The 27,084-nt window shown below is 32.7% G+C and overlaps 4 protein-coding genes and 1 non-coding gene across 8 annotated transcripts; 3 read left to right on the top strand and 2 right to left on the bottom strand.

Annotated features, from left to right (window-relative positions):
* The first annotated feature begins 583 nt into the window (after positions 1-583).
* On the top strand, positions 584-4,715 carry LOC100744280 (pickpocket protein 11). 2 transcript variants are annotated; one of them, XM_012391329.3, is made up of 8 exons: positions 584-952; positions 1,161-1,352; positions 1,522-1,603; positions 1,705-1,944; positions 2,866-3,093; positions 3,228-3,412; positions 3,738-3,865; positions 4,489-4,715. In XM_012391329.3, exons 1-8 carry the CDS (start codon positions 843-845, stop codon positions 4,587-4,589), a joined length of 1,266 nt encoding a protein of 421 aa, XP_012246752.1. In that variant the 5' UTR covers positions 584-842; the 3' UTR covers positions 4,590-4,715. The 2 variants fall into 2 exon arrangements, with proteins under 2 accessions (XP_012246752.1, XP_024226932.1); XM_024371164.2 differs by lacking the exon at positions 4,489-4,715 and having other exon boundaries at positions 3,738-4,299.
* LOC105681482 lies at positions 4,504-6,412 on the top strand. The gene has a single exon (XM_012391308.3). The coding sequence runs from the start codon at positions 4,971-4,973 to the stop codon at positions 6,252-6,254; it is 1,284 nt and encodes a 427-aa protein (XP_012246731.1). The 5' UTR covers positions 4,504-4,970; the 3' UTR covers positions 6,255-6,412.
* Positions 6,413-6,543: 131 nt separating this feature from the next.
* On the bottom strand, positions 6,544-17,363 carry LOC100749705 (WD repeat-containing protein 75). Of its 3 annotated transcripts, none has more exons than XM_003485250.4 (15): positions 17,014-17,360; positions 16,600-16,801; positions 16,305-16,483; positions 16,097-16,216; positions 15,811-15,998; positions 15,579-15,737; positions 15,302-15,495; positions 15,042-15,226; positions 14,815-14,978; positions 14,562-14,748; positions 14,310-14,488; positions 14,065-14,237; positions 13,767-13,949; positions 7,176-7,294; positions 6,544-6,810 (listed from the first exon to the last, which is right to left on the bottom strand). In XM_003485250.4, exons 1-15 carry the CDS (start codon positions 17,142-17,144, stop codon positions 6,564-6,566), a joined length of 2,610 nt encoding a protein of 869 aa, XP_003485298.1. In that variant the 5' UTR covers positions 17,145-17,360; the 3' UTR covers positions 6,544-6,563. The 3 variants fall into 3 exon arrangements, 1 of the variants encoding a protein (XP_003485298.1); XR_002947658.2 differs by lacking the exon at positions 6,544-6,810 and adding an exon at positions 7,557-7,745 and having other exon boundaries at positions 7,220-7,294; positions 17,014-17,363; XR_002947659.2 differs by lacking the exon at positions 6,544-6,810 and adding an exon at positions 7,515-7,745 and having other exon boundaries at positions 7,220-7,294; positions 17,014-17,363.
* LOC100749825 lies at positions 9,666-13,129 on the top strand. The gene is made up of 3 exons (XR_004462735.1): positions 9,666-11,174; positions 11,269-11,486; positions 13,016-13,129. It is a non-coding gene; the product is annotated as an uncharacterized LOC100749825 (transcript).
* Positions 17,364-21,918: 4,555 nt separating the features above from the next.
* Positions 21,919-27,078, bottom strand: LOC100749983 (polycomb group protein Pc). Its single transcript, XM_003485252.4, has 5 exons — positions 26,747-27,078; positions 23,873-23,916; positions 23,663-23,786; positions 22,918-23,343; positions 21,919-22,617 (listed from the first exon to the last, which is right to left on the bottom strand). Exons 1-5 carry the CDS (start codon positions 26,804-26,806, stop codon positions 22,000-22,002), a joined length of 1,272 nt encoding a protein of 423 aa, XP_003485300.1. The 5' UTR covers positions 26,807-27,078; the 3' UTR covers positions 21,919-21,999.
* Positions 27,079-27,084: the final 6 nt, after the last annotated feature.

Raw genomic sequence — 27,084 nt, forward strand, 5'->3', positions numbered from 1 at the left:
TATATATATATATATATATATATATATATATATATATATATATATATATATATATATATATATATATATATATATATATATATATATATATATATATATATATATATATATATATATATATATATATATATATATATATATATATATATATATATATATATATATATATATATATATATATATATATATATATATATATATATATATATATATATATATATATATATATATATATATATATATATATATATATATATATATATATATATATATATATATATATATATATATATATATATATATATATATATATATATATATATATATATATATATATATATATATATATATATATATATATATATATATATATATATATATATATATATATATATATTGGTAAAAGGAAAGAACATAATGAGAAGGGAACTTGATATCACTTTTTACAAAATTTATTTTTTGTTTTAATTATTGTAATTATAGTGAAATGATAAAAAATGACTATAAATATCTTTTATCCATTTTTATCGAATTACTATCAATTTTTTATTAACTTATTTAATTTAGTTTAAATTATCTATACTTACTGCAATAAAAGTGAAACAATATAAAAATGAAATATTCTATTCAATTGATCTCTAAAGATATAAAACAATGCATGAAACAAGCTCAGCTCGCGTAATAAAATAATCATAAACTTATGCATGCATCCAGTGATTAAATCAAAATGTTTGTATAATTTATGAAATAACTCGTACCATATTTAATCGATTCGTTTATAATTAAGAAAGCAGTTTATTTAATTCGATTAGTTGAATCTAGAACGTTAGTTTAGCATAACAATGAAGGCAAAATTCGTTTGGTGGTGGAAAATTATCAAACAATATTTAACAAATTGTACTATCCACGGTGTTAAATATCTTGTGAACGATCAGCTTTCGTATATAGAAAGGTAAACGCGTCTATTTAAAAATTATTATTTATAAAAATCACAATTAACACTATTAACATGTACCGATGCAATGTTTTAAATTTCCCTTCTTTTTTTTTATGTAGATTGAAAATTTATAATATGAAATATACAATTCATATAGTGGGATAGAAATAATTTTAATTAAATAATGACGAAGGAACATTACATTTTTACAACTAATTTACAGATTATTTTGGCTAATTTTTTGTGCACTGTCTTGGTACGGTTGTGCAAATATGATTAATGATGTAGTGAGAAATTATATTCAATATCCTGTTGCTTTAACTACCGAGACTACATATGTTGATTGGCAAACATCCTTTCCTACGGTTGCTTTTTGCATTACTTCCACTTCCGCCATTAAAAAATATTTCAAAAGGTACGTTAAAATTTTAGTTTAAGAAATATTTTGCCATTTTGCATTATGATTAAAATTTAATTACAGGAAATTTGTATTACTATTAAGCAATTTAAAATATTATTATATTTAAAATCGTAATTACTTATATTACAAATTAAAATATAAAAAATTTGTTATTTTTTTTAAGAAACCCGGGATTGTTCACCAATTATTCCAACCCGAATTTCCTCCGTGCATCGACGGAAGATCTTTTGTCTCTTTATCAAGAGGTGAATGATTATTAATTTTCTTGCAGTTAGATAATCACATTTATCGGGCGCTAAAGTTGAAATACTGTAAATATGTATCTCTCTACCTTTATTTATCATAGATGCGTGTTCCTTGCGAAGAATTCTTAGCGGAATGCACGTGGAACAACGTAAAATTCGACTGCTGCACTGAATTTCAGGAATTGAGGAAAACTGGCGTGGGATATTGCATCGCGATGAATACGTTCCATTTGAAACCCGGCGTACATTTCTTTGTGAATCGCACCGTGAAGTACGGCGATCTTATCGTCGATATTCGATTAGATGCAAAGATGAAGAAATATCTTTTCGCTGGATTCACAGTTCGTACTTGTCTTTTTTTTTTTTAATAATATTTCTATTCAGTTAACTGGATCACATTTTAATAAAAAAACTAGTATAATTATAGAGTTAGAACTTAATGAAAACAAATTAATAATAGTTGGGTCGATTTTAGTCTTTGTAGACACAAACATGATATGCTTAATTTTTAATAAAAAACAGCATTAAAAATAGATCTATAAATAAAAAATTGTTATATTTAATAGTATCTGAGTGGCGACTTAACTCGCCCTACTTAAAAGGTTGATTAACAAGTTAAATAATTTAATGTTAATTTTATTTAAAAAATATTACCTATAATTCGGTCATTAATTTAATACTTAAACAAGTAAATCACTTCCTCACGTGTTTTTGCAAGAGTAAACAATAGAAGGAACAATATTGGGTGATCCAAAAGGAAGTATTGATCAGAGAGTTACAGTTATCCTTAAAGAAATACGGCAGCGCGTAATTAAGGTTTTTTTTTTTTAAAGTCAAAGCAAATATATAAACAAAGATTTCAAGTATCTAAACATAGTCTGATCTTTTGATAAAATGTTCCATGTGCATTACAGTTAGCTTCATCAATTAGCTGAGGACGCGTTCATATGATATACAATACACCATTAATGAATCATCAAGCAGCTTTAAAGAAACACAAATTGATCAAATTTGATCCTTCTTATATCCTCGAGACAATTAATTAAAAGCTTGCATCATTTAAAATTTAATACTAATCAAACATGTTTCTTCAAAAGTAGTTTTTAGTTGTAAGTTCAATGTACAAAATGGTACGTATTACTTTATAAATCAAACTAGACAGCCTGTTATAAATTACTATATTGGTTTTAAATACTGTTATATAATACTGTTTCAAGATAAAAAGAAAAGAAATACTCGATACAAAAATTATACACTTACAGGTACATCTTTTGAATAATTTGAAGTTACCAATGCTTAACAATGTGGGCATGGACGAGATACGTATAAAAGCCGGAAAAACGACCCGAGTCGAGTTCATAATGAAAGACACGTTCAACGAGGTTGGCGTGAAGAATATTGCTGCTGAGCACAGGGGCTGTCGGTTTCGCGACGAAATACTAGCGAACAATCTATTTAACATTTACAGTAGCGACTCGTGCTATCTGGAAGTACGTCAATCTTTCTTTTTTTGTCGTAACTACACCGATGTATTTTCGAATATACAATAAACCTTGCCCATTGTTGGCCGACGGAGCTTGATTTATATGTCGGCACTAATAAATTAAGTGGTATTTATCGCTAGGTAATTATAGAACGAATGATAAAGCTTTGCGGATGCGTGAATTTTTATTATCTCGTACCCCAAGGGGCAAGAGCTTGCAACGGCACCGAGACGGTCTGCATAATAGCCAATAAAACGAATATCGACTTGCAATCGCTCAGAGACGAAAAATGTCTTCCGGATTGCGAAGGGACTTTGTTGCTCGTGTACGAATTCTATAAAAATATTATGCTCGGATCGAAAGTTTTGCATGAGATAGTATAGTTCCCTTTATTTTATGTATGAACACGTTTGAACGCACTTGTGGAGTTGAAGAAAGGCATTAATTGAAAGACAATTAGCGTAGAATATCTTGAAAATATTAAAATACCCTAAGATCACTTGTATCGTACAATGTAGCACTCATTCTTTTGAAAGTAATTATTTTATCTCTTCTAAGCACTATATTAGACACAAAATATCTGTTAATTTGTATTTGTTTACAAATTAATTTATAATGCTTTTAAGTATAAGTGGTATTTTGTATTGCAGAAATCGATTGGAACCCTCTGAATATGATACTCCGAGTCAAATGTATGCACGACTTCATTTTACCTTGCTATCACATCCAACGGTGCGTTATCGTCGATATGTGGTTAACGATCTTTTAGACGTTATAGGTAAACGATTAACAATAGTAATTAATAGTGACAATTATTTAGTCATTTGTAATAAAATATTATATAGATGTAGAGGAAGAATATTTCTCGCGCATTTTCTTTTTTACAGATCTTTTCATTATCAGCGCTATTTTTATCAACTATTAAACAAGCTGTTTTTCCGACATTGACGAAGCAATTGGGAAAACATAATCACATAAATTAATGGAACATTACAACCGTATAATTATAACCATACTGCCAGAATAAAAGAAAAATTTATTTTATAAAGTAACAAATTTTCTCTTTGAGATAAAGATATATACAGACCGTAAAATAATTAGTATGTTGAATTACTCATTATTATTTTCCTTGATTATCAATTGTTTGACATATGAATTCCTCTACTGTGATTACCATGTAGGCAAATTTTTATTTTTGATATTTGTATGGACATAAAGCTAGAATGGAGAAGTTAGTATTCATTATATTACAATAACCAAACAAATTTGACTTCATATTTGTAATAAGCTTTTCTGATATTTCAAATATTATTATATGTTTCTAAAATTTGTCAATGTCTGAAACACCTTGTACCATATTATCTTACAACGTTACGTTATCTGATTGTTTGTTATTTTTAGTTTCTGTTGGAAGTGCGGTTGGTCTCTTCATGGGTGCCAGTATCTTAAGCATCTTCGAGTTACCGTATTGGTTATTTGTTCGTCGAGACAGAATAGCGTAAAATCCAAATCTTCATGAATTAAAGTATTAGAACTTGGACAAAGAACGATTTATGTGACCGTGTCAGTTATTGCTTTTTTTAGCGTTAAAGTTAGCTGTTGCACAGGCTTAGCATGCATAATAGAATGAAGAGACAGAGCAAACATTACGATGTTTACACGTACTCGATAGTAGCGTAATCCGAATCATGTGGCGCACAGATCTTTTGTCTCGTTGCCGCTTTATCTCAGCACTGATTGTCGGTAAATATACACGCCAAAAAACAGGTACAAGTATCCTGTTGTAAATTCATCATAGATACCTACGGTCTAAAAAGGAAAGTAGCTTATGGTTGATGCTTATATAAAGAGGATCAGTCGTTGCGATAGTTACTTCCTCAACCATGTCAAAATCAGAGCTGGAGGTTCGAATCGCGCCAGAATACTCGATCAGCGGACAACATCTATCTAATGTGGATGCTTATCGAAATTTATTCACCCTTCAAGATGTACAAACTTTAGTGAAACATGCAACAGGCAGCAACACAGTGGTGCACAAATTCTTCTTGAGATCATATTCTGATGGGAAGCTCGGATTTTTGGGATCACATCAGAAGCTCAGCGTAGAAGTCAAAACCGCAAATGGGAGAGAGATCCTGTCCTTCTTCGTTAAAGTCGTGCCGTACGATGTACCCAGCCAAGCTGAATACGTGCTTGATAAATGTGTCTTTCTAAAGGAGAAAATCTTCTATCGTGACATATTTCCTCAACTGTATCATGAGTATAAAGATGAACCATGGACTGCAACTTGTTTCTTGGTCAAGGAGAATCTCCTGGTATTTGAAGATTTAGGTGTTAAAGGCTATTCGTTGAGGAATAGGTTATTCGACAAAGAGCTCATTGTATCCAGTTTAACATCCATTGCCAGAATGCATGCATCCTCTCTGTTAGTGGAAGCACGTTTTGGAAAGTCTTTGAAGAAAATGTATCCACATGCTTTCGTTGAGAATGCTTTCTCCGAGACTGGCAAGACTAAAATGTGGTTTCAAGTAAGTGTGAATGCCATAGTTGCTGTAGCTAAACACCTTGGTCTGGATGCCAGTATGATACCAAAAGCTTGTGAAGAAGTATACGCAGCCTTAGAAATGTCAGCTACAAAAAGAAATGTTATTAGTCATGGAGATTTATGGGGGAATAATCTGATGTTCAGTAACACAGTACCTCCCAAGTGTTTTTTGGTAGATTTCCAGCTAATAAGATATTCTCCTCTGGCGCACGACGTGATACAATTGTTGTATCTTTGCGCTGATCGTGATTTTAGAGAAAAGTGGGAAGAGGCTATGCTGAAGCATTACTATAGCGTGTTGTGTGAAACACTGACCTCAGCAAAATCAGTTTCTGTGCAAGTTCCATCTTGGTCAGAATTAATTGAAGGGATGGAAGAGCAGAGATTATGTGCTCTAATCACCGCAGCTATATATTTCCAGACTGTGTTATTGGATGAAAAAGTAGGTGCAGAAATTATGAATAATTCTGACAGTTATCATGAGTTTGAATTTGTAAATAGAAACGAAACAGTGCTTAAAATAATGAAAATTGATCCGGTATATAGAAAACGATTATCAGAAGCTGTTACTGAATTGGTTGAGTTCAGTTTCCGATTAGATAAATTACCAAAACCGACATAACGTTATGAAATTTCTTATTACATAATAACAAGTTTTCTTACTCACACTTTATGACAAATTTTTTATTTTAAAATTTAAATCACACTGTATTAATTAATCGTTACATGGTGTTCCACTGTATGTACATTATTTATATATGGACATTGTTTACAACAAAGTAATATCATAAATAGAATTTATGAAATAGAAGTTGTTCTTTCTTGTTTCTGTATTCGTTTAAATAATTTATTAAAAAATCTATAATCACTATTGTTTTGCCAATTATTTTATAAACAATTCCTCTTTCGTGTATCGTAGAAATAAAAATCTTCACACTACATCATAAATATTTTCAGATGGTAAAGTTGGTTCAAGATTGTCATCTATCAATTGTTGTTCAATCTCCTCTCGATCTGGAAGTATAGTTCTAAGGAAAGACCAATCGTGATCGACAAGTTGTACTTTTGTCTCATCGACATTATCGATTTCAGTTACAGGTGGAGATTCACGATTTTCCGGTCGTGATAGTTCTTCTTCGCTTTCCTCTGACTCTTCGTCATTCTGGATTGTTTCATCCCTAAGCAAATCAAAATGAAAAGCATGTAATCTGTCTAAAATCGACTAACTACTAAGTTATCATTTCAAGGCTAGTACTTGAAGATCTATTAAAGCTTTAAGTACTTTTAATTTCTCAATTATAATAGTTCACTTCCAAACATTTCCCACAATTAGACTGTGGATCTTAATGCTATTTTACATTCCTATGAATATAGTTAACTTAATAGAGTTTTATTTGACTTACTAATTATTACAACGAATACTTCACTTTGAGAATTTTATATACTTTTGTTATTGTTGTTCTTTTCAATTTCAGAATAAATGTGTAAACATATCCATACAGTATACATATAATTTATTAATTACAATGTTTTATCAAATTACCTCTCGATTCTATCGTCAGGTGATTGAGTTTTTGACACAGATGGCGAGAGCAGAGATGTGATGAATGATGCACAAAGCATCTTCATGGGCGGTAATGTGTGGGCTGAGACGCTGAGAAGCTGAAAGGCATAATTAATATTATCTTAAATATCGAAATTCACGCAGTTCTTAATACATTCAAAATGTGCTTAATATCTTTTTTGGAAAAAAAAGAAATAAATAAATAAAATGCTCCTTTTAAATAAAAATGTTCGTTTACCTAGATAAAAATAAACAACGAATTAAAGACGATAAAGAAAGAAACAAGAAAAAAAAAAACATTTCAAGTAAGGAGCTAACTATAATTGGGAAAGATACGTATGATATTTGACGTGCGTTTACTTCTTCGGTAATACTTGTGACGCTCGCGACATCCGATTAGTTAATTAGTCTTAAGGCTGACGCAGGCACACCCCCGAATGAAAATTTCTGCAATTCCTGCAATCTTCTACTTCAGATCTAGGTTGACGCGTCTCTTACAACCTACACGAATATTCTTCTCGGTATACACCAGTTTTCGCCAGAAAGTTGCTAGAAAAGACGCATGTTTCATCAAGCAAAACACAAGCGATAGTACCGAGAAACATACACTATCTATATTTAGTATCTTAACAGAGTATAATAGTATTTCACAGAGTTTCCCTTTTCATCGATTACCATTGAGATGTCTAATATAGTTGCACGGTATTTAGTATTTTGTACGATATTATTTCCTAGTGTTTCCTTTAATTAACTCTTACTGGGATATTCCGTGCACATACAAAATTCTCTAAATAATTGTAATATTAAAATGTTAGCTAAATCAACGATAAATAATTAACGTTTATTATATTAAAAATACGAACAGCTTAACACGTCACTGTTAAAGTATTATCCTATCCTTAGAGTTACACCATCTTTTTCACTATCGGTGTTGTTAAGCTCACGAGATATACGCATAAGTAGTACTATTTAAATAGCTGCATCGATGCAACGTACGCGTCACCGAATGTGCAAATATCAACAAACGTATTAAGCATATAAATTGACAGAGCTATTATCTTAACGAAATTAAAATCGAAACATGTAAATGGATCAAAGGTGCATTTAATTGGGAATAAGGTCAATCTATCGACGTGTGACGTCCTCGTGGATTTTGACGAAACCTTTTTTAATTACCTTGTTGGTGACGCGCGTATAACGAGAAAAATAATAAAAACAGACAGTGGGATGACCTTGACAAAATAAAATACCGTCTTAGTCAACAATACGGCTCTGTCCTATGGAATGGAGATAGATCTTTAAATTTTTAAGTGTTCAGCTTTGTCGACACTATGAGCGTTATCGTTGTAGTATTGGTTGGGCCACATATCTTTCCGGCGATCGGGTCGCATCGCAACGCGACTTGCCAAATCGAGTCACATATTGATAACTTTTGAACCAATGGGTTCCCAAACTCGAAACCGTTGCATTCCGCTTTTGTCCATCGAGTAACATTAGAAAATAGAAAAAAAGAATTTTAGACAGAGATGCCTCGAAGAGAGCTTTAACGTCGTTTTATTTTTTCCAAGGTCACTGGGATCGGACCGCTTGTATTTATTAGATTTCTCGTTATAATTCGATCTCGTCGAAATTCATATTCACCGGCAGATTCACCGGGAAGAAACAATGCACCGCTGTGCAAGTTTACAGGAGGATGGCGACCAGTTTGCAACAATCTAAAAAGATTAGATAGAATACCCGTCTCGATATACACCTACACGTGAGGGGAATACGATTTTATTAATAGGTAACGTAACAATATCAGGACAGCCCCCGCGGGAGATAAGACTTTGTTCCTAGCTTCCTCAACAGGTTCGTCCTGACCTGATTTTACTGGAACATTTGCAAACAATTCCGGAGCGACGTTGAAAACCATCGTTCTCCATTGTGCACCGTAACGAGAATGAATAAAGGCTGGTACTGTCGAAAGTTTTGATTCTTCATCGGCTGTTGGAACTTTGCTTTCCAGTTCGTTAATCTTTCCGAAAAATCGGAAACTTATTATTAAAACCGATTGGTGCGCACGACGATCTATCATTTTTGTCAGAGCAAATGACTGTGGCCGCAGACTGAGAGACATTAAGAGAAAGTTAAAGATAAATTATTGATACCGAATGAATTAATAAATTGGAATAAATAGAGATATGAAACTTATGTAACGATATATTAAATCGTTTAATTATGAGCAGCGGATGTTTAATATCAGATTAATATAGTCCATCAGGATAGATTTAGAGATATGAAATTTAATTATTTCGCACGTCTAAAATTAAATTGTTGATATTGGCAAAAAAGTGAGAATATATATAGCAATGATAGGAAATAATATAAAATTATTGTTACCGAAGAGAGAAATTGTTTTGTAATTTAGAAAAATACTAGGGTTCGCGTTTGATTTCTTGTTATGCATTTCTAGAAAAATATAGAACGTAACGTAACATAAATAAGGAACAGTCATCAGGTGGTTCATAAGCAATTAACTCTACTATTCCACAGAATTGACGCAATATGCAAGAAAGCTGTGAGCTAGCGGATATCCGTGTACTGTGAATCTTAAGTAACGACGTAGACCTACCTAATTAATCAATAGCTACGAGATGTTTTGTGTCCGCTTTTATACGTCTTCAAAACTGAAAATGCTCCTAAGCACGTTTCAAAATATCTTTGTGATTATTTAGAAAAATATACAAAATATGCCTAGCACATTATTTGGAAAAAATGAAACAGGAAGATATCTCTTATAACTATGAAAAATTTAACTAGCCAAAACTATATAAATAGCGAAAATAGTTTTTTCTCTTTAAAACAGTCATTAAAAACGTTTAGTTCCTCGCAAAAATATTGATATCTTCTAATAGATTCTCTCGATAAACGTTAAAAAAAATAACGCGTATAGGTCTCTGAACGATCTTGTAGAATTAATTATCCGCTGCGTCCGTGTTCTCCATAACGCCATCATTAGCGGATCATGCGGCCTTAAGGACCGCAGAAGCTCATGTGATGATCCTTAATTTGCTTAGCCTCCAGACACTAAAGGCGTTCTCCAAATGGGGCAAGATTTTACTTTTAGACAAGCTGATATTATCGCGTTCATTTAAATGATCACACGCAGACCGACATCGTATACGAGACAGTTCAAACGAGTTTCTCTCTCTCTCTTTCTCTCCCGTCTACTTGTTGCACCAGCTTGGTCACGATAAGGGAAACTCGGTCTATTGATTTTGCATTGGCCTTAAAGCAATGAGATTTTATAGCGGTACACGTGGACATCCCTTCTTGAGACCGATCTCCATTGTTCTTTGGAATGTTTGCGTGATATCAAACGGTCAGTTTATTTCTGAATTTCGCCTCTATCTCCACCCTGTTGGCCAATTACAAATTTCTTATCATCCTGAAAGAGAAGCGAACGAGTGAGACCAAATATTATTTGTTTCTTTTCTTCGTCTTTATCTCCTCTATAATTATTTCACAAAATGATACCAATATGTTCGTTGTGATTTTCAATGTTTTCAGGCCTTTGAAGGAATTCTTCTATGTGTTAGGTGTTGAAAGTTGAGATTTTTGAAAGAATTATTCAGCCTGCAATTTTATCACGTACTTGGACGATTTCCGGGAAGATCGAGACGATTCCTTGAGTGACGCGTGCCGAAGGTTTTTCCGTCGAAGACAATGCCCTAGGTCAGAGGGACAACTGGAACGCCGTGAGAGGGTGGGAGTGCGGAGAAGTAGCTCCTATATTAAATCATGGCGAGGCCACTTCCCAAAGTCAGTTCTACGTTGAACGCTCAGCCAAGAAACTCTTCATCGGTGACTCTTTTTCCATCGTTTTATCGAGCAACACGTTATCATCTCTTCTTCTACTTTACTGTGAAGATATCCTTGTGAGCGGTGTCTATTCCTCGATACAATCAAGTGTAAAGAAAAAGAAGAAAATAAAAGGTAAATTTAAACAGAGGAGATCGGGATCTTGATATTCTGCAATTTGTTTGATATTCTTCGTTGAAACTAACTTTTGGGCGTTTGTGATTGGCAGAATTTTTCAAATATCACACTGAAGTATCAAGCTGGTGACTACGTTCTTCAACTAAATTATCTCGTGTATCAAGAGAGAGTAGAAGAAGTAGCTTCCGACGTCTATCTACGACAATTTCGGGCATGAAGTTAACAGCGTGGAATTCTGTGTGCATCCTGATAGTCGTCTTCTTCCTAATGGTTACCACGTCTGCATATCCTGCTGGCAATCCAGAGATAGTGAGTACCTCTCTTCATATACTTTCAGTGAAATTGTGTAACTTACACTCGAATAACGCTGACAAGTTACTTCAACTATCTCTGATTATTTAAATTTGTTGAAGATGATACATTTATTGTGTTACTTTGATCTGTTAAACGTAATGATACACGTCTTTCATCAACGTTCCATCGTGGTCCATTTATCATATTCTGCATCTCGTTTTTTATTTACTTTCCTGTAGATGGTTTAATACATCAATTCTTGATATGAATCTTGTTTGAAACGTAACCACGTGCTGAGAGTGGCGCGTGGGCATCTGCTTGGGGCTTTGACTCATAAAGTCGCGTTCCTCTCTGCGAATTAGGCACGTAGATGCGGTGAAAAGAACGATAAAGCGGATAAGTATAGGAAGACACGTTCGTGAGTCAGCCAATTATACAGCAACCGGTGATGTCCGGTGAATATCCAGAAACTATTAAATCAAAATGTAGTCTCTGAAAATGATGCAGCTTTCTTCATTGCATTAATTTTTCATTGCTTCATTATAATCTTCATTATAATTCTTGTTTTCGCAAAAAGAAAAAAAGAAATAATCGTTCTATCGTTTAAAAAAACGATAATTTCAAACAAGTCATGATTTTCTGGCAATCAGAAAATGTTATCGTTAGGTCGCGTGAGTTTGCATTGACAAAATGGAGCAAATAGATAAAGGGGAAACACATAATACACGTGTATAGCGATAATTTCGCCTGAAATGACATAATTCGGTCATCGATATTCATATAGATACAACAAAGACTTTCTCAATTAGATATAGGAGCTATAATTGAATTTCCAATTAATTATCATACGTTGACTGTTTCATAAGTTGTTAGTTTGTATGAAATATTTCCTTTCTTTAAATAAAGAGGAATTTTTGTTTAATCTTTTACGCACAGTACAGAGAAATCAATAGAAATAAATGGAATTCCGTGTTTCCCTTCTTATAAGCACGTGGGATGCATATGATAATATTGCAAGCACGAGTGGACGTTGCTCGCGAATGGTACTTATTAAATCAATCTCTTTTCTCTACTTGTATTGGTATATCTAATCAAACCGAACTGTAGGTGGTACCGTAAACAGAAATCATGCTTGTGAAAATTCCGTTCGAATCGTTCGATTATAATTAATTCCTCCAAAGTCACAATCTCGAGATTCTATTTCACAAATATTTTTATCACAATTTTTTTAATATTTCATAGCGATATTAAAATTGTAATATAATTGAGAAACGGAAGGATGATGTTAAATTACTTTAAATATATCATAGTTTTAATTTTGTATAATTTTTAAATTAAATTCTAAAATTAAATAAAAAAAAAACGTCACAATTATTAAAACAGAAATGATAAAAGTGATTTATAAATAAAATTTGCATAAAAAAGGAACATTTTAAATTGCGACTTCCTTTTATCGAAACGATTGTTCAATTTATTTATATATTTGTTTCATAGTGCACACAGTTCTTTAAGTTTTATTAAACGTTACCAATTATTTTTTTAAGATGTATAACTTGCAGGCGATCGAGAATATGCGACAGATCCCACAGTGGCACTGTTTACGCTACAGAAAATTCGATCTCGTACGCCGGTGTCGGAATTACCGTTTAGGAAGGAAACACTGACAAACACAAACTCATCGCAATCCCGTATGGACGACCGCAACGAATAAGTCACGATATTTCAAGTTTCATCGACCAGCTGTTCTAAATGTTCTGCTGCAAATACTCAAACTTATATAAAAATGAAATGAGATGTGGCACGCCATAATAACACTTTGGAATTACTTATGAACTTAGTTGATAAATGCAACTTGCATAGATTTTAATTTAATTCTTCATGTCTCGTTATTTACTGCAAGACTGTATTTCCAAGACTTCAAAATTTATCTTCATCTTTTAATTTGTATAAAATAGAAACGGGAAAGAAGATAGATAAAAAGATGAGAATATCTTACGGGATTAACAGTTTCCATTTTCCTAAGATTAAAACTTTGATAAAGATTACTATATATTGTATTAAGTTATTAATATTACTTGTACTTCTATATTTCCTACTTAATTATTTATACTATATTTTACGAGAAATTGTGTATATATAAACGCTCTTTGATCTCATTGTAAAATGAGAATATGTTCTAGAATAAAATTATTTTTTCTATCACGAAATTATTTTCAGATGAATATCACCTACCTGTCGAATCATACGTCCACTAATTATAAACATAAATTGCAAAGGTATATTTTTTTTACTTACCTCTTTTACCATTCCTTTTCCTGTTTTCAGTTGTTCGTGCATAAATAGAGCGGGTACTTCCTTGTCTGTGGTAGTTGTGCTCGCTATTAGATGGCTAAACGCGGTAGCAGGAACTGTTGCATTCGTAGATAAAATTTCAAGAGAAATAGTCACTTCAGATTCTGGTTCTAACGTTAATAATTCCTATTGATAAAACAATTAAATATATATAGTACATATGATCATTGTATTGGATGATTCAATAAATGTACAGATATTTTATATCAATACGTTTTGCATACATTTGCTGTGTACATACTTGATTAGAATCTAAAAAGAAAAGCTGCGATCTTCGTTGCCACAATCTGTACGATGAATCTCGTTTCACTTGTAAATGTGGTACAAAGGTGGCTCCCAAAATGAAACTATTATTTTCGATAAAATCTTTTCTTGTGTAGACGGGTGTCGATTTGTGGGGTGTGAATACAAACACTAAAATTAATAGATTACTTGCTATGCAAAAATAAAAATTTGGGTATCTTTTAAAGCAAGTTATATATTTACGTGAATTATCGGTGGTGAAAACAGCCATGTACGTTGATTTCGGATCTGCCGTAAGAGTTGCAATTTTTAGAGGTACGCTCCATATTAACGTAAGCGATAGGATGTTCCACACCGCAATATGCTGCGTGGAAACTGCTACCACAAGATGACAAGCATCTTGCTTTCCAAATTCAATTCGCCTAGTAAAACATATATAATAATCCCAATGCTGTTCTTATGATTATTATAAGGTCTATTTTTCATAAAACTTACGTCACTGGATACTGATATTGACAGTGTGTAAGGCTACATTTAAACGTACAAGTATCGGGAGTCCATATTGTTAGACTAGAATCGAAACCAATACCAACTAATGAACCATCAATTGAAAAACCAGCATCCGTTGCAGGCAGATTTCTGTAATCTCCTACACTATGGCACTGCCAGTATTTATTTTTTTCTACAACAAATATAATCTTAAAGTTTAATACTACAATTCTCTTATTACAATATAACTTTTACATACTGTGTAAGGATGAAGGTTCTACGAGATGCCATAATTTGAATTTTCTATCTCTGCCTGTTGTAACTGCCAGTGCTCCCTCGTCACCGAATAACATGCACGGTTGGAAGTGCAAAGCATTCACACCGCCATCGTGAGGAAGCTCGATTGACGTGTTTAATGCGTACCTAACAGGTTGACAACACAGAAACTTAATATTTACACATCAAGAATGCATATCTTGTACTTACTGTTGTTGTTTAACGTTATACATCCAAAATTTCAGCCTCACTTCTATACATGACATTTTATCGTTTCGTTCTTCAACAGTCGCCATCCACATACCATCATGATTTATTGCTATCTTTGTAACTTCCGTGTTTATAATAAGTACATTACGCTCTTGCGTTAAAAAATTTTGTGCCGTAATATTTATCTGAAAATTTATTAACAAGTTGATAAACGACATAGTGTAAATTTTTTACCTGTTTTATATTACACTGTTACTCACATTATATAATAAACTTTTCGTATGGGTATTATAAAATTGAACATGTCCGGTACGACTATTTAAAACTAAACAATTCGTACGTGGATCAACGATAAGGCCAGCAGGAAATAAATCTTTAGAAGATAAGGTCACGCCCCATGTAAAATTTTGTATAACTGATGTCAATTTTCTTTGTGGATTTACAACCACGATACCTATGAATATAGATATATTTTATAAATATATTTCATCTATCTAAAATAGATCTAAAGATTTAAATATCTAAAAATATTCATACCATTATCTAAAGTAGATACAGCCACATATAAATTATCAGGAGCAATAGTAAGGTGTTTAATAGGTGCAGGTAATCGAGGAAGGAAGGATTTTTGATGTGAATTTGCTAAAACCCATTTCACTAGAACACATTCTCCTCCTCCTGTATACATGTGACCACCTGCAATTTTTATGGTATATACAGTTATTGTACATGTTGAAATTTAAAAAAATATAAGAAATATATATCTTACCTGATTTACTGAATGCTATTTCTGTAACAGGTAACGTATGCCAATGATAAACTGCTGTATAAGGTCTTGTTTGAAACAAACCCTTCCATACTACGACACGACCAGTTGTATCTCCTGTGGCAACACATTCTTCTTCTGGATGTCCAGCAATGCATGTTGGTATTCTACCTGTTTTACCTGTCTTATGTCTGTGATCATGAAATACAGTGGCATTTATAAGTATTTTTTATTGAAAATTTCAGTTTGTCTTTAATGTTAAATAATTTTTCCTAAGTATAATACATACAATTTATCAACAAAATTTCTTGATGGATTCAATATATGCAAATCTACATCATGAAGGAGTGCTATTAAATTTTCACCATGATTACCAATTATATCAACATAGTATTCATAAGATTTTGTCCTGTAATAATATGTAAGAATAATACATCACATAAATAATACATAATAAGAGCTTCATTCATAATTATTGAAGTGCAAATTTTTCTTACGATATACACGTAGACTTTGCACAAACTCCATTATCTAGATCAAATAACACTATATAAATTTTTGTATTGCATTTGGAAATATATGTTACAAGCACTTGACGCAACTCATTTCCATTATGAGTTTTATAATTTACAATGTGAAACGTTTTTATTTTTGGCTCTATTTGAAATTTTAATTTCTGTAAAAAGTATAACAATTATGGATTTATAAAAGCCTCAAAAAGGAAAATCATGGTAAAAAATACATTTAAATGTATCCAATGTGTAAATCCATAGTGGATATTAATATTTATACCAATTTCTTTGTGATAATGCCGCTTTGACAACTCCAAAAATTTAATTCTCCATTTTCTGTACAGGCAATGATCAGATTAGGATTTTCTGGATGTATTATTAATCCTGCAATTCTGTAATTTGCTGGTTCTAATTCTTTAACAAAATCTCCAGTTTGTGTACTGTAAGCTCTTATAATATGCTTCCATACTATGTATAATGTTCTGTAACGTATATGTATTATTTAATAGAAATATTAACTATAACTTTGTTCTTGAATACCGTAGTCCAACATTTATAACGATATTTACTCATATAATTTCATTAACAAAATTAATGAAGTACATGTTTAGTACCATCATGTTTACAACCAGAAATTTTATATTTAAACGCCAAAAAAAATTATAATTTTTGTATATGCTGAATTAAAACTTACTCTCCATCGTGTGAAAAAACTGGCCGTTGATCAATTATACTTCCTCCGCCTTTTCTCGTTAAAACTAAATCGTCTACATCAATTACTTCAATATTTGTTGATTCGCGTTGCGTATTTAATTTCATCTGCATTTTTTCACTTATGTCGTAAGAGACCAATATTCCTAATAATTAAACGCGGTATTGTATACCCCATATATTAATGACACAATAAAATACAAAATACAGTAAAAAATATTATATTTTGATAACTACAAAAGCTTAAAACATAAATTAACCAAACCAAATGCCTATCACATGGTGTCTTCTCGTATCCAAAGATCCAAATACTTAAACAAACTTCATCTACCATTTCTGCAACTGTAATGATAAAAATACCTAAATCTTTAGGTGCAACTTCATTTCGAAGAATCATAGTATATTTTTTCACAATCGTAATAACAGCTAGTAATAATCTTAATAAATGTAAAAAAATTTGTATAATTATTTATATATTTAATATTCATAAATAAAAATATCAACTATAATAAAATATTTTAAAAACTTGTTATTAATTTACAGACTACACATTCATCTACTACAGCAATTGAAATTGTAGTTTAGCGACATCTGAAATACTTTATGCACGTCATAAAATGCATCGATAACTGTAGTATTCCTTTTATCGGAATCGGCAATACAATATATCGACATAGTAGATTCGAACCGTAGGGAATCTTCTTTATCAATAGTAGATGAACTAGTCATTTATTAATTCTACTAACATAATAGAATTGATCGGTTTTAAATTGAATTACTTCCTCTACCGATAAGTTTCAATTTCTTATTGTAAAAAATTGTATCTTTATAATGATTATACTCATATTATTGTATTCTGTATATTCGTTAAATATTAATGATGAATGTGTGATATTAATAAAAAGAAAGAAAATTGATAAAACATTAAACACAATAATGTTTATACTTTAACATACTCTATTCGACGAAACCTTTTTTTCGAGTAACTGTTGCTTTATTCTCCCTTAACTTTACACATTATGGACAGTAACATAAGTGGGAACTTAGAAAAAGAAAAACTGATCAGGCTTTCAAGCTAATTCAATAAATAAAGCGCATGAATTTCGGCTTTGAGTGGATGGTAAACAAGTACTGCACGCGAGCAAAGATTCAAATAAAGATTTTATTGAAATATAAGGAATCTGTACCAGACAGAACTAAAATTACCGTTTAAATTTGGTACTACCGGGGTTCATATCGTATATGCCTGCGTAATCGCTGGGTTATCTTTTCACATTTTTTCCTCTCTCCTTGTGTCGGTGTGTGTGTATCTGTGTTGACTTCATCTTTTTTTTTTTTTTTTAAATCGTTATAAGTAGAATCTGAATATTTCTATAAGTACAGAAACAATATTGAAGGTACGCGCACAGTCTATCTCAAAGTCTCTAAAGCTAAAAAGGATTTTTCTCCTAGATCAGCAGTTCTGCGATTCTTACATTTACAACTTAAAGGGGTTTCTTGCTTTCCGTTTCTCTATTTACAATTATGATAAACTGAAAGGTCTAAAGCTACGCGTTTTCTCTCTCTCTCTCTCTCTCTCTCTTTGTTTCATTCTCACTCTCGCTCTAAAATCGCTCCGTTATCATAGAATTGTAAGTGTTCAACTATTTACAATTTTTACAGAATATTTCTCTCTCAATATACAGAGTGTATTGGTTTACATTACACAACAATTTAATAAACGCGTATTTAAAATTCCTTGCAGACGCGAATTGCAAGAAATCGCGCGACCTAACTGCGCGCAAATAGTCCCATTTTTTTTTCTCGTTTAAAAAGATAAACCGTTACAATTCTGCTTCTCGCTTGGAAATAGATCGTACATAGTCAATCGGAAAAAAAAAGAAGAAATATTAAACATCTGTTACTAATGTATCGTCGATTTATCATTTTAAATTATATAGTTAATCAATTTTAATGTACGATAGAGAAGAAAATTTGTCCTTTCCTCGTAAAATGGGACGTATTGCGCGCATAGTCTCTAATACTATACTAAGAATGTAAAAACCAAAAAAAAAACTTTTCTTCCTTTATATTAGTTAGAATAAATAAGCAACGTATATGTATTTTTTTCCTTTTAAGATTTACGCTTATACAATTAACTGTATCACGAATTTACTGGTTCCGAAATTGGTGCACACGCGGCGCCAAATGTACGGTGCAGCGGAAGTTAAAAAGAGAAAGAAAGATGAAATAAAATAAAATAAAAGGAAGAGAATAGAGTCAATGTTTGAGGAAGTTTAACGACATTAATTAATTACATTGTTTGGATAGAAGATCATTAGAATTTGGTTGTACTCGATTCTCTGTTCATGATGACCGTTTTCGAGGTAGGAACATTCCTATTTGGTGAATACACGTCGACAACCCATCTTAAAAAAATAAAATGGCGCTCTCTCAAGGATATGCATAAATATTTCTCGAAATACATATTCGTAAGTATATATATGGTTGGAATTAAATGTCGCGTGTATGAAAACGTATAATACGCAGTCAGTCCTTAAATTCAAATGGAAAAAAAAAGGGAAATGAAAGAAAAGATACCTTTGAAGGTATAAAAAAAAAATGCAACATCTAACACGTTTAAACAATACTTAATCGATTCGTAACAAAAACACCGACAACCGATATAAAACATGTTATATAGATTACAAAGTTATCATGTACTACGTTGTTGATAACGTACATCGTTTTGCTTCCCTTTTTCAGCTTGTTCGTCACTGTGCATTGAACTGTATGTGTACGTGTGTGTAGGTCTGTTCGTGTGAGTGTGATGCTATAACAACTTGAAAAAAAAAAAAAAAAAAAAAATCAATCTGTTCGTGTGAGTGTGATGCTATAACAACTTGAAAAAAAAAAAAAAAAAAAAATCAATAATGCGTTCGTGCCTCTAAACAAATCTAAAATCTACGAACGAATGGTACACCTCTTTTCATTTCTTCTTGTGACAAAATATTACTCGCTAAGAAAAAGAGACAAAGAAATGAGAGTGACATTCATCAGTTAAATACAATATAATATCATAATGCTGAGAAATACGTCATCAAGATAACATTAGTTCCTTTTTTGTTACTTTTGTTTCTATATACTCGAAAATTCATTTTTTTCGTATTTTCTTAAAACGCTTCTACGAAGCTGCTTTGATTATTCTAAAAATGAATTAGAAAAATATTTCTTTCCAGATCTGTACTATTTTATCATATTAAAATTTGAAATTAACTAATTTACAATGGTATTCCACCATTCTTTATCCGTTTTTTTTTTCTTTTCTGCAGAATTCTAATACAAGCGGAAATGCAATCAATGAGAAAATGTTATTTATCCTCTAAAATGTTTCTTTCAGATCTTTTTGCATTTTCTTTTTTGTCTGATTTTCGTACACAGAGTTTACGGTCTATCAAGCGTCTTTAAAATGTACAAGTGTATGCCACGACGTGACAGTGACTCGTGTACCCTTGTTCTTTCGCGTTTATTTGTCGCATAACGATAGTCTTATTATCTTTTATCCGCCGACTTACACGATAATTTTCTATTCGAAACGCCGGAACTGACCGTTCGAATTTTTGTCCCCAATCAAATCCACGTCCAATTTTAGGTTCACGTAACATCTTGTTCTAGGAAACTGCGAGTTGAACAATTTCTTTGTAATTACACATAACCTCGACCATCCTCTTCGCAATCACCAAAAAAGAGTCCGTTTTACTTTTTTTAGAAAAAGTCCTTATATATATATGTCGGAGAAGCGTCAGGAATAGAGTTGTGGGCGTTTGCTAGATCTTGGAATGGGCCATCACGGGGTTATAACAAAGGTACGGCCTGGTAATACTACGGATTCGACGATCAACCGCGGTGGTTGGGCACTTGCGATACTACGTTGGTCTTGAGTTCGATAACGAATCCACGGTCAACGGGAGAATAGATATACTTGCTCTAATTGAAACGTGTACCATTCATCGATCGTAAGACGCTACTCCCTTCGTCGATCAGATCTCAAGAAAGAATGAATTTTCGTCCCGATGATGCCACCGAGGAAAGCTATGATGGGGTGTGTCTACGGACACGAGTTCATCGGATTCGTCGAGTATAGCCCTCGTTCCGAGAGTAAGCGAAATTGACGTCGCTGTCAATTGGCCAATTTGGGGCAAAGACTGCTTGTCCGTTTGAAGAATCTTAATGACCGAAAAAACCCAGGTTTTATAGCGGATCTTCGGGCTAACTGGATTTGTGCTATGTAAGTGCCTCAACATCCGGTATTCATTGTCCGAAGGAACTGTTGGCATATTATACTGTCAGGTACCTCTATGGGTATTCTTTTAACGAGGATCATACTATCCCTCCGTACCTTTGTTAGATGAAGTGCCCGTCCCGTTGACCGCGGCTACGTTTGGCTGCTAATGGTCGCCTTGAGCCCAAGTTTATTATAACTGATCGCCAACAAGTACGATTGGATAGAATGACGGTAAGTTGTTTAATCACAAACTGTAAGCTTTAATTACAATTTTACGGATTTTCCCGAAGTTCCAGAGGGAAGGCTCCGGTGTCCTTTCATCTCCGACATATAATATAAGTATACATATACGTATATACATACATATATATATATATATATATATATATATATATATATATATATATATATATATATATATATATATATATATATATATATATATATATATATATATATATATATATATATATATATATATATATATATATATATATATATATATATATATATATATATATATATATATATATATATATATATATATATATATATATATACGTATATATATATACGTGTATGTATATATATATATATATGTGTTCAGCATTTTCGACTCTACACTTCAACGTGTGAAAATAATTTATATTTACAAGCTGGTTCAGTATTAGAAATTCGCGTTAAAGCGTCCTTATTTAAAGATCGTTAATAGATATCGCTCTTTGGATCCCTTTCCCGGAAGAATCCTTTTTCAGTCTTGCACTCCCTGATGGTAACGGTCTTCAAATTTACCGTCACGTCTGTAATGAACACCTGATCGGCAACTGGATTCCGCGCGTGCCAGTAGTCCGTACCAGGACTTGAAAGAGGGACATACATGTCGGTCTTCGAGATTTCCGTTTGCTTTACGCTCGATGTATTGCTATTGTTGCTATTACTGTTGTTATGATTGTTGCTATTGTTATGACTATGATGCCCATTGACGACGGTCGGTAACCTGTTGTTGTTTGTATATGAATCCGTAGGGCTAGGTGACTTGTGACCGTTCGCGTCTACTGTCACAGCTCCGTTCGACTTCTCTTGTTTTTGCTCAGACAAGTGCCTCTTTTTGGTAGGCTGTTCCAAAGGCGTGTCTATCTGAGGGGAGAGAGGTGCTGGCGGTGCACGCGGCAGCGAGGGTGGAGGACCGTGAGGCACGTCAGCTTCGGCACGCTTTTTCTCTTGCACCGCTGGAGCTGGTGTCGTCGGCACCGCTGGCAGCGGTTCCTCCGGTGTCGACTTCACGCTTGACGATGACGGCCTCCTGCCGTTTACCTTGTGACTCTGCAACAATCATTTATGTATTTACAATCTGTATTTACTCTGTATTTACAATCATATGTTTATTATTTTAGAATTTATTTCAATGTATTCCTTATTTATTTTATTATTTTTTGTCCTTATTATAATATATGTTACAAATTTTTGATAGATTTCGAAATTATGGACACTTCTGTGATTCGTTGTATATAATTGAACACTTTGTTAACTATCTATAAATTCAAAATATAGATTAGCACTGATTAAACTCTATAGATAAACTCCATAAGACGAAGAGAAGAAGAGGAACGAATGAATACTTACGTGATAAGAGGGAGACGTTGGATTACTCTTCAGGGGCAATAGTCGAGGTATTTTGTTTGGAGGAGGACTTCCACTACCACTGCTTGGACTGCTCGTAGTAATGGTAACACCAATTTTTCCCGATTCTTTGCTGAGAACCTCGGCCTTTCTTTTCGTACCAGTCGGTTCTCTCCTAGGCAGTAGAGGACTGTCTATACTACTATTGGAACAATCTGAATCAACACTGAACGCGGATGCAGATAATTCTGGGGCTGTTGGCGATTCGTGCCCATCGACGGAACTCGGAAGCGTATCTTCGTCAGGTGCAACGGGATTTAGGCGAGGCGCGGAGGTGCTACCGATAGTTGATTCGTCTTGACTATCTTCTCCAACTCTCTCGTCTCCGCCGGGCTCTTCCTCGACGACCAAGTTAGCCAAAACGTGTTCCTGTGAATTATAAAAATGATTTAGTTTATTGAAATATTTGTACAATTTTACGTTAAAAATTATAGAAGAAAATACAATAATTATCTTACTGCTAAGAATGGAAAAGGTTTCAATATAATTGAATGAAAGCTTAATTTTTAATAATTTCCATTTCCACACATTTAATTAAAAACACATTTAAATGCAATGTCAATAATTTAAATTTGAAAATTTGAATTAGAAAATATGCAGTATGTACTACAGTACACAGTAATATATTATCATATTACATATATATAATTTTGCGAACATGAATTGCGAATATGAATAAATTACTTACGTTATATCTAGTATCCCTCCGCCTAGGTCTCCTTGCAGTCACATCTCCACCTTTTTGACTTTCTTCGTATAATTCAATTAACCTGACGTCTAAAATGTTTTCTTCGGGTTCCCATGTGTTGTGTCTGTAAAAAGTGAAAACGCTTACATTCATAATCTGTTAATGATAATGAACCTGTTAACAACTTTATCAATTGTACTTTTAACTTACTTTTTGCTCCATCCTTTCCATTTTACGAAGTACTCTACTTTGCCCTGGCAGAAACAGAAATCATTTACTTATGACAAATAATTCATAACTATAAGAATAAAATATGGAAGTGAATCCGGCAATTATACACCTCACGAAGATACAGATCCGATATTTTTAATTGAAAATTTAACTAAATAATTTTATGCAGTTCAAAAATGAAGTATCTTTATTAGCGTGTTATTATTTTTATGTTATATTTTTAATAATAACTAAAATTTTTTAGAAGCTCATCTATATCAATGCTACACGAAATACTTCTAAAAAAAAAAACCAGTATTTTTAGTGTAATATTTTGCAGCTATATTACATGTGCAAGCATAAAGAATGGAAATCTAACTATTGTAAAATAAATGTTTATAAGATACTCCAAGGAGTACTAATATGCACAAATTATTACTCTCTTTATGTTAGGATCGTGAATGTAGAGTAACAAAGAGTAGTATCCTAAGCTTGATTCATCATCTATAAAATTATCTGATTACATTCAATGAATTACTATAATACACATATATATCGCTTATGATATTTATACAAGAGGAACGATATTAATATAATCAGTACTTAAATCAGATAAAAATATCCAATATCATACTATCAACAAAATTATGCCCTAATGAATTACTCATAAACCTAACGAATTATGTATTGAAAGATAACCAAGATGCAGGAATTGTATCATTTCTCCATCTGGAAGTAGCCTAACGAAACATCATCCCCTAAATCGTCCCTCCATTTCCCGGTACGACGCTTTTACCAAAAGAAAAAAGAGAGAAGCGTTTTAATAGAAACCAGAAGATTTTTACAATCTCTACTGAATTGTGCAATGCACATTGCACTCTTCCAAATCTTGCAGATCTGTGACATAGACGCAATGAGAAATCGAGATAAGACTATGACTACGATGTACGATTTTATCCTTTTCATATTAACATACGTACTATATGCAGATGACAATTTGTCACGAGGGTACTTGATACACAATTTTTCTAATAACTCATTAAAAATCAACGTGATGTTAACGCCATATTTATTATATTTTCGTAAAACGATAATCTTTATAATTTATTTAACTTATTTTTTCAATAATATTACGTTTACGCAATTTTCCTACATTATCCCACTACTTCATTCTTAATGGATTAATACGCTATATGCAGATATCATTTTGCAAAAGGATATTTGATACATGATTAAATTTTGAATTTTTACGTAATTTTAAGAATTGTACAATTTCGATATCACATAAAACGATAAAAAATAGATCTACAATGACTACGACTTTATCCTCTTTGTTTTACTAGATACAGGCATAATTTATGACGAACACATTTGATACATAATTTAATTTCTTATTTTTATAGAATTTTTATAAAATTTTTATATAACAAACATAATAGTTATGTATTATGTATGAGTGGTTGTTTGAATACGTCGACCGATAAAAAGACCCTTGGCGCCAGTCATCGTTGATCACGATGTCAGAATGTGGCCGATTGCAAAGATCCGTTTCGCGCGTCTGCGTCGGAACGACGGATTTTCGAATCCATCTCCGTAGGAGCGTACGGTCGATAAAACGGGCGGCGTTGACTTCCACGAGAACCGCTGATACGGCTCACCTATTGGCCGTCGGCCAACGAACGAAAGCATGCCGACCGCTCTAGGTGCGCAGCTAGTCTGACAGTTGGAAAACAATGACATAACTGTGCAGGTATAGGACACGTTGCTTTATCGCGCATGAGCCGCTCGCAGCTGAGAAATCTCGCGTGTTTTATGTCGATTTACAACGTTGCCAGCCGAGACCATGTCGTTACTCCGAAGATCACCGCCACGGTAAAAACGCACAAATTCTTGCATAAATCGCGACCGTTTTCAAACAACCATATCACAGATATTGGTGCAATAATAAATCAATCAATATTATTATAAGTTTAATGCGAGATTATTTGGAGAATTCTCCACTTGAAATCTGAATGTCAGCGCGTTTTTAATTGAAATATTGAATTTGTAAGTTTGGACAAGGATAATAGACTGTTGTGTAATCACCTTCATATGGTGTGAATATGATTACGAACATGTTATAATATCTCTGGCGCGAATTTTGAATTGAATATGAATATGAAATTCTGATATTTTAGTTTGTGCCATCATAAGTCGTGATATAAGGAAATGAAACGATTGTCAACTGAGAATTAAAAAATTTTTGTAAAATTAAGTTAATCAGAATTTCAAGTATATTTGTAGACTTCCAATTACTATCACGTGTTATACGCTACATATATAGTTATGACCCATTTATCTTTCAGAAGAAAACATTGTTTGGGTTAATTAGCAAGCAATAAGTTTCACAAATTGATTAGAAATTTAGTAATCCTTTCATTTATTACAAAGTTTCATTAAGTGTTTCAATAAATCGTAGTAAATTGTAATAAAAGTATCAATTAATAGAATTCGAACAAATTAAATGAATAATGAGTTTGAAAATTAAAAACTAAAAAGAAAAAGAAAATTATCATAACATTTATTTTTCCCGAAAAGGCACGCGGTAATGCATAGATATTTAAAGGCATATTTACAATATAACGAAATAAATAAACGTAGTATTTCCTATAAAACGTTAATGTACCAATAAAACGTGCCTGTTCGAGTTCGATGAGAGATATCGAGACCATCGTACATGATAGAAATCGCAACGGGAGGGGCAGAATTGTCGAAACGATAGAGGTGGGAAAGAGAAAGATCACGAAGAGGGGAGGAGGAACCGGCAACGACGCGTAGACAAACAGATTCCATGTAGTGGCGCTATCTGCTGGTGACGGTTCGCATTTCTCTTACCCGCTTTTCCCTCTTCTTTATAATCCGTTCCGCGGCGTAAACTCTGTCACCTAGATCCATGTTTTTAATCCTTGTTCGTTAGATCCGTAATAAAAGCTGTTAATATATCCAATAAGAGAGTGGAGGGTGTCACTAAAAAACCACACTGAGTAACGTAACACCATATGTACCTATGCCGTAATCTGACCACGATGCTCTAATTTAATCGAGATGACACACCGTGTAAACACAATAAACACGTGTTGTCTCGTATACGAGAAGACTCGGCATTGCTCGATGTTTTTCGCACTGATCGGGACTGAGTCGACCGACTGGTGATTAGAGTGGCTGCTATTTCA

This window comes from Bombus impatiens, unplaced genomic scaffold (genome assembly GCF_000188095.3).
Source record: "Bombus impatiens unplaced genomic scaffold, BIMP_2.2 scf_0049, whole genome shotgun sequence".
NCBI classification, from domain to species: domain Eukaryota; kingdom Metazoa; phylum Arthropoda; class Insecta; order Hymenoptera; family Apidae; genus Bombus; species Bombus impatiens.

Bases quoted from the DNA above. Each gene is read 5' to 3' on its own strand.
- LOC100744280 (XM_024371164.2), top strand. From the start codon at position 843: ATGAAGGCAAAATTCGTTTGGTGGTGGAAAATTATCAAACAATATTTA. The intron at 1,353-1,521 runs GTACGTTAAAAT...ATTTTTTTTAAG, and splicing joins ATTAAAAAATATTTCAAAAG to AAACCCGGGATTGTTCACCA. The intron at 3,413-3,737 runs GTACGAATTCTA...TTTGTATTGCAG, and splicing joins GAAGGGACTTTGTTGCTCGT to AAATCGATTGGAACCCTCTG.
- LOC105681482 (XM_012391308.3), top strand. From the start codon at position 4,971: ATGTCAAAATCAGAGCTGGAGGTTCGAATCGCGCCAGAATACTCGATC.
- LOC100749705 (XM_003485250.4), bottom strand. From the start codon at position 17,144: ATGCAGATGAAATTAAATACGCAACGCGAATCAACAAATATTGAAGTA. The intron at 16,802-17,013 runs GTAAGTTTTAAT...TATACGTTACAG, and splicing joins GTTTTTTCACACGATGGAGA to AACATTATACATAGTATGGA. The intron at 14,238-14,309 runs GTAAATATATAA...TATTAATTTTAG, and splicing joins TTTCACCACCGATAATTCAC to TGTTTGTATTCACACCCCAC.
- LOC100749983 (XM_003485252.4), bottom strand. From the start codon at position 26,806: ATGGATCTAGGTGACAGAGTTTACGCCGCGGAACGGATTATAAAGAAG. The intron at 23,917-26,746 runs GTAAGAGAAATG...TGTTTCTGCCAG, and splicing joins TAAAGAAGAGGGAAAAGCGG to GGCAAAGTAGAGTACTTCGT. The intron at 23,787-23,872 runs GTAAGTTAAAAG...CACTTTTTACAG, and splicing joins TGGAAAGGATGGAGCAAAAA to ACACAACACATGGGAACCCG.